The 7435-nt window shown below is 36.1% G+C and overlaps 1 protein-coding gene across 1 annotated transcript; it reads left to right on the top strand.

Annotated features, from left to right (window-relative positions):
* The first annotated feature begins 5058 nt into the window (after window positions 1-5058).
* On the top strand, window positions 5059-6141 carry LOC136253706 (E3 SUMO-protein ligase ZBED1-like). The gene has a single exon (XM_066046364.1). The coding sequence runs from the start codon at window positions 5059-5061 to the stop codon at window positions 6139-6141; it is 1083 nt and encodes a 360-aa protein (XP_065902436.1).
* The last annotated feature ends 1294 nt before the right edge of the window (window positions 6142-7435 follow it).

The following is a 7435-nucleotide window of genomic DNA, read 5'->3' as shown; positions in this document are numbered from 1 at the left end:
AATTTTTGCCATCAACCTACCATCACAGCCATTTCTTGGCCGCCACCTTGGATTTCACATCTTTTTTCACCTTGGCCTTTTTGGGGGCTGCACTCTTTTTTTACAGCTTGGCTGTTTTGGTTTAGATAATCTATTTCTAGTGGTAGAACAAACTAATAGGATTAGTTAGGCTAGTTTAAGCGATTTACAATGTCGTGCACATGATCAGTCATGCTTTCTTAGTGGAGTCATGTTTAAATAGCTTTGTGATCAGATGATCAGTGCTGCATAACTGTACATACAGTACAGTTATGCAGCTAATTGGGCAAATACAGTACACTTGGGGAAAATACAGTACAGTTATGCGGAGAATTTATTTATGGAATGTTACAAAAACAACACATTGTAAATCGCTAAAACCAGTCAAAATAATCCTCCCAGTTTGTTCTACAGCTAATAATAAGTACTATATAGACAATGTACTACGCAGTATCACTTTGATCTTCCCTCACAAAGTACAATATATCACAATATTGTAGTTTGTGTGGGAAGATCAAAGCGATGCCATGTAGTCTATTGTTCATACAGTACTTATTAGCTTCTTAACTGCACTATATGAGTCATACAGAACAGTTATGCAGCAAATTTGGCAAATACAGTACAGTTATGTGCTTAATCGGGAAAATAAAACACACTTGGGAAATACAATACAGTTGTGCAGAGAATTTATTTATGGAATGTTACAAAAACAACACACTGTAAATCGTTAAAACCATCCAAACTAATCCTACCAGTTCATTCTACAGCTAGAAATAGATTGCATAAACACTTACTGATTGTCTGAACACAAAGCTATTTCAACACAACTCCACTAAGACAGCACGATTGATCATGTGCGTGACATTGTAAATCGCTAAAACTAGACTAACTAATCCTATTAGTTCGTTCTATGACTAGAAATAGATTATATAAACACTTACTGATATCCTGATCGCCAAAAATCGCAGCAGTTTGAGTACTATAGAGAAAATTGCTCCAAGTCAGATGACCAGGAAGTACAATATAACACTTAAAGCACCACCTATGCTTGTGTGTACACAAAATAAACTACTCGGGGGTGTTTCAAGGCAAATACAGCACTCGGCTTCGCCTCGTGCTGTATTAGCCTCTTGAAATTCCCCCTCGTACTATATTTTCCATACACACATTCAGTGGTGCTTTAACTATAACTTGCAGACAATCTATTACATACTTTATAGTAATTCCTACCCATATCCTATACATACCTATTGATTCACTGCCTCTTGGACATTTCTGCTTGGCTGTTTTACCAACATCAGTTGCTGGCCAAGTAAACTCCCATGGATAATCTTCTTGGAGCAGTTGACATCCTGATTCAACTTGTAAAGCAGGAAATTAGAATTATAATCAATTAACAAACAAAAAAAAATCATAAATCACATACCACCTTTGTACGGTATCCTAGATAATCAACAATTTTATAAGTAATGTGCTCAAAGCTACAATTTTAGAGAAGTGGGATCTTTATTAGCTGAGTTACACTATGGGTAAGATGCGTCTTTGAGATAAACACTTGGTGTCAAATTGTGATGAAGGAAGCACCAACAGATCTTACATAATGGTATGCATGATATGTTTTGGACTTTGGAATATAACGAGGTTTTTAAAATCCACTATGAGACCTGATAGTGATCTTTAAAATGGTTAGAGACCTGCTAGCAGAATGATTTCAAATCTCACTTGCTACGCTCCCTGAAGCATGCTGCAGGCTTATAGCCTGCAGCAGGTGACTGGTCACCTCCACCAACATGAGTTATATCAGTCCATTCATTTTATAAGCATGGGTAAATGAATTTGATTATGGGAAATAGAGTCTAATAGTCTAATATTGCCACTACGTCTGTTACAATGAACAGACGAGTTCAGAGATATCTGCTTAGTGCTAGCATAGATAATATACGTAAACATGGATTGGAAACGCGCATTCCTTGTTACGATGCGCTAGTTGTCAAAATGTGGGCAGGCTGTTCACAGGCCAGTTATTTAGTAGTGTAGACATTTCTTTTACTTTGTCAGTGTGTTGCGTTATGTACTGAACAAGAATACAGGTGTGCGGGCAGGTGTGTGGTGATGTTGGAGGGAATACCATTGGTGACAGGTGGATAGTGGCAGGTGAACATTAGCGAATATTTCAGCAGCATAGCTTTTAGCCAACTTTTCATGGCTTCATTTGCACTACCCAATAAATGCTTGTCATGTTACAATAAAGCTTTAACTACAGTTTTACTTTGCGTGGGCAAAATAATTACAAAACTTAGAGCCTATTTTGGCATAGTTTTATCAAAGTAGTGGAACTATACAGTAAAGCAACAATACCTATTAGTAAGTAGCCTAATAACGTTCTACCTATTACTAGTAGTGCAGGCAACACATTAGAAATGATGCTGAGGTTACAGTTTCTCCAGCGAAATTACAAAACTGTTCCGAAACACCATATTCCTCTTAAACAATGAGAATTTTGTATCCCTACTGTTTGCTAGTAGTCAGCATGTCTAACCAGTCCAACCTCCAGTTAGTGTAAGTGGTAATTAATCCAGCTGAACAAACATCGTGTGGTAGCATAGTTTCCAATCCATGTTTACGTATATTATCTATGGTGCTAGACTGAATAAGGGATTAAATATCCACTAGTATATTAAATGCTCAGATTTTCTATATTATTTGGCGAGAAACTGTACATGCAGCTACAAGCACTGGAAGTGGTCTGAAAGGTAACACATTTATACATCTCTTGTGTACTTGCTACCGTTGGCAAGTTATAATGACTTGAATTCTTTAAAACCATCTATCTTGAAACTTGTAATGTGCGATTTCGATCATTTTTCTAAAATCCAGTCACATAATCACGATAATACCTTGACCACAAATACAAAGTATCAGTTCCCTTTCATTCTATATATTGAATGCACTTTAGCATTCATAGTTTGGCAGCTAGGACTAATCATTTTTGCGGTATGGGGATCATTGTTGTACATGGCACATGTCAGTAGTGATTTGCAATAATTTATATTGATATTGTGTAACATGATAAATTTCCATATCATGATTATGATATAATGGTTTTTATATCGTGATATTGTGATGCATAATGGTGCAGCAAAATTGCAAGTAGTATATCAATAGCTTTGTGTGCTGACAATCATCTTCTAAGAAATAAATGAAATTAATTTCGTACACCATACCTCCCTATATGCAGTTGATTTGAGGAATTGATTTTTGACGTGCTTCCTGTAATGTTGCAACATTTCCACACATCTGTAGCTCAAAGCTCAATAGTGCCTGAATGAAAGTTAACTATTTTTGAAATGGAAACTCCCTCAGGATAGGCCACCTCCTATTTCACATTTGAGTCAAATCTACCCAACCATAATATGCTTACAAATTTTGTTTTATTTTCTTCGTATTTTTAATAATAATATACTTACACATTCTACTTTTTCTTTGCATACTTAATAATTTGTGCGTACTGTAGTTGAAATACTTCAAATTTGGATGGCAGTAAGAGCATAATGCAGCACATACATGTATATACTCCAATTTTGATAAAGGTCAGGTTAAGAACAAGTAGTTATGCACGATTTTTTTTTCAAAACATACAAAAGATAATTGCTGTCATGCTTACAGTAATCCACAATATAGTGGTCCCTCCATTATCCAAACTCATCGGGCCCTAGGTGTGTTCGAGTAATGGAAAAGTTTGAAGTCCATACATTTATATACAGAGCTCAGTCAAAATACTCTAATAGAACAGTCACTTCCACAGTTTAGATAACAGAATATTCAGATAATCAATGGCTGGATAATGGAGGGACCACTGTAACCTGAAAATCGGTCTGTACATGAAGTAACTATCATAATGCAAACCTTTTGTGGTTTGAAAGTACAGACAGTATTAGCTAAGAAATACATTACATAGTGAAAGCAAACATGTGAAGAGATACTCAGTCATCAAGATGTAGAAAACAGTGCACACAAAAAACTTTGGAAAAGTTATTGCCCCCACACATATATGTTCCACTCTACCACTGCTGTCAGTTGATTACCTCACTTGGTTTCTATCTTATAAAAAGTTAGCTCTAGTTTACTAGCTACACCAGAATAATATCAGTGGAAATTCTAGATTGTTCTAGAACATTCTATGTTTATTTATTTATTAATTTTATTAATTAATTAATTTATTTATTAAGGCTTTACAGCACAAGTGCTGAAGGTCTGTAGGACACCTGGTCCTACAGCCTGTTTAAAGTTGTTATATAAAGTGTGTTTGAAAAGGTGGAGAAAGGAGAAAAATCCATGACTGGACCTTCGAACCTGCAGCCATGTTCTAGAAGATTATAATGTAGAGGTGCTCAGAAAACTAAACATATATGCAATAGGGCTGGAACGAAGCTTCCAAAGTTTTCGAAGCTTCAAAGCTTGCACTGACTCTGAAGCAGTTATAACACACTCAAAGATTCGCATGTTTAATCATACGCATGCGCATTCTAACATGTGGTGTTAATTAAGAAAATGGCATTACGAGAAGCCAGCAGTAGTTCGAGTAGTAACTGCAAAGACATTGGCGATTTGAGTACTGGAAGCATAAGAGAACAACTGGAAGAAAAGTGTCAGACATCTGGAAACACTTTAGTAAATCCGCAGACAAAACAAAAGCAGTTTGTTCAATTTATGAGAAAGAACTCTCATACTCAGGAGGAACAACAAATCTACAAGATCATTTGGAGGCAAAGCATTCAGTTAAGTATTCCACCATGAACAAGCCAACAACTTCATGTACAATGATAGATGATTTTGTGAGGCAAACGAAACGCAGCGAAATTCGTGCGAAGAACATTACTGACAGAGCGAGCCAGTTGATAGTGCAAGATTTACGGCCAATTCGGATTGTTGAATGTGAAGGGTTCAGAAGTCTTTTAAGTTATTTGTAACCAGGTTATACTTTACCCAGTCGTTTTCGTGAGCAACATAAACCACAAATTCAAGACATGCAAAGATAAAATGAAAACTTGCCTGGAAGCAGAAGCTCCTTGTGTGTCTATAACCACTGACATTTGGACTAGTATGGCAACTGAAGCGTACATGACAGTGACTGCTCACTACATTGATACAAGCTGGAAAATGCAGAATTTCGTGCTAGAAACCGTTTCATTTCCTGAGAGACACACTGGAGTGAACATTGCCAAGAAACTGAAAGAGATAACTGATCGGAAGTGGGGAATTCTTCGTTATGTTTTGACAGTCAGTCATGACCAGGCAGCTAATATGGAAGATACTGTACGTATCTTGACAGATGAATACAATTGGCAGAGTGTTCCATGTGCAGTCCATAGGCTACAATTGCGTGTTTTGGTTGGATTAAACATCAGTGCTATTGACAGACTAATAGCAGCTGCTAAGAAGATTGTTAGTCATTTCAGCCACAGTGCGGTAGCAACAGTAGCCCTGAAGGAAAAACAGGATCAAATGAAAATTGATGCTAAGAAGCTAGTCAATAGCTGTGCCACTAGATGGAATTCCACATACGAAATGCTTAAACGTCTGCTAAAGCTCTGTTGGCCTGTTATTGCAGTGCTATCTGAGAAATCAGTAACAAAAAGAAGTGACCGTTGCTTGGATCTCAAGACTGAACAATGGAAGCTTGTTGAGGATCTTGTGCCTGTTCTTGAGCAATTTAGTGTCACCACTACATTTTTTAGTTATGAAGAAAATGTTTCTATTTCTTCAGTATTTTCCATTGTATATGGCTTACTTGATCACCTCGAATTGCCAAGAGAGGAGTCATCATCCGACTCTAAAGTGATCAGAGAATTCAAGGAAACTGTGGCAACACAATTAATAGAGAAATTTGAGTTGACATCGTTGCATTCAGCACATCCTATGCTGCTGGGATCACTACTTGATCCTCGGTTTAAACACATTACTTTGTCAAAATACAAAGAGGAAAGTGAAGCTAGGAAACTTAAGCAATCTCTCAAAGAATTGATGCAGATGTATGCAAGTGAGGACAGTCATGGTTCTTTTTCTCCTGCCACACCAAAAAAAACAAAAATTGACTGCTTTGGACAAGCTACTTGTCCTTGAGAATCTTACAATGGAACCTTGTATGTTTGATAGTGAACTTGAAAAATACTTTGCTGAATTGCCAATATCACAAAAGGAAAACCCACTTATTTGGTGAAAAGAAAATTCCAGTTGTTACAAAAGTTTATCTTCTGTTGCTAAGCATTTGTTGTGTATGCCTGCTACATCAATATCCTCAGAAAGGATTTTCTCCAAAACAGGTTTAACTGTTACAAAACTGAGAAGCTGCTTGAAGTCAAGGCATGTTGATGCATTAGTGTTTTTAAACAATTATCTTAAAGTATCAAGAACTTGAATAATTTGTTGTAACGTAGTAAAAGTACCATGTGTCATAACTGTCATTTGTTTAAATTACATTAATATCTATATAGTACATATAAACTACAACTCAGTACAAACTGATGTGCCATAAGCTGTAACGTTTCATAAACCTTTTTCTTTACAGTGAGTCCCTGTAGAAAATAAGCCACAACAATAATTACATTAAGTCGATGTTCCAAGTCTTATTCTATACCTTTGAAATGTTCAAAGCTTCGAACTTTCGTTCAATAACAGAACCAAACCTTCAGATGGTAAAAATTGACCTTCGTTCCAGCCCTAATATGCAAGCAACCACACGATCGAGATTGAGTACTCCAATAGAGCAGTCAGCGATAGTGGAATTGTTGTCATGCCTTCCAGCTAAATTGCTTATGCAAACAATTTTCTTGCACATGTTGGTAAATTATCAAGGTACAAACTTTCAGTAATTTAATGCAAATCTCAATGAACTATTATAACTACTATTAGCTAATAGCCAGCCATATTCAGTGTACATACAGTATATACATGTACAAGTTCATTTCAAGATACACATCTCAATAGAACAGAAACACAAATAAATTCAACAAATAATATAAAGTTACTACAAAATAATACAAAAAAAGTAATTTCAAAAATGAGTTAAATGCTTAAAATCTAGTTCTTTTATTTACCTGCAGAAAAAGGCAAAAGCCAGCTTCAAAGCCGGCTGCCGCAGTTCAGCAATGGTGCTTGTATATACAAACATAAAAAGAAATGATATCTAATTCAAAACATGCAGCAAGGCTGTGAAAAAAGGTGTGGCCTTTCAAAAATAAGCTATAATATGAAAAAAATGTTATATCAAAAGTGGTGGTGGCCAAGAAATGACTCCAATGAAATTATATCGATTAAATTGCATTGTGACAAATAAATTGACATTATAGAGTAATATCATTGCAGTGATTTCTTGGCCGTCACGTGATATCACATCTTTTTCATACTAGCCTCCTTT

This window comes from Dysidea avara, chromosome 4, assembly GCF_963678975.1.
Source record: "Dysidea avara chromosome 4, odDysAvar1.4, whole genome shotgun sequence".
NCBI lineage: Eukaryota > Metazoa > Porifera > Demospongiae > Dictyoceratida > Dysideidae > Dysidea > Dysidea avara.
Note: the sequence above shows the minus strand (reverse complement) of the source record. Positions and strands in the feature narration are given on the sequence as shown.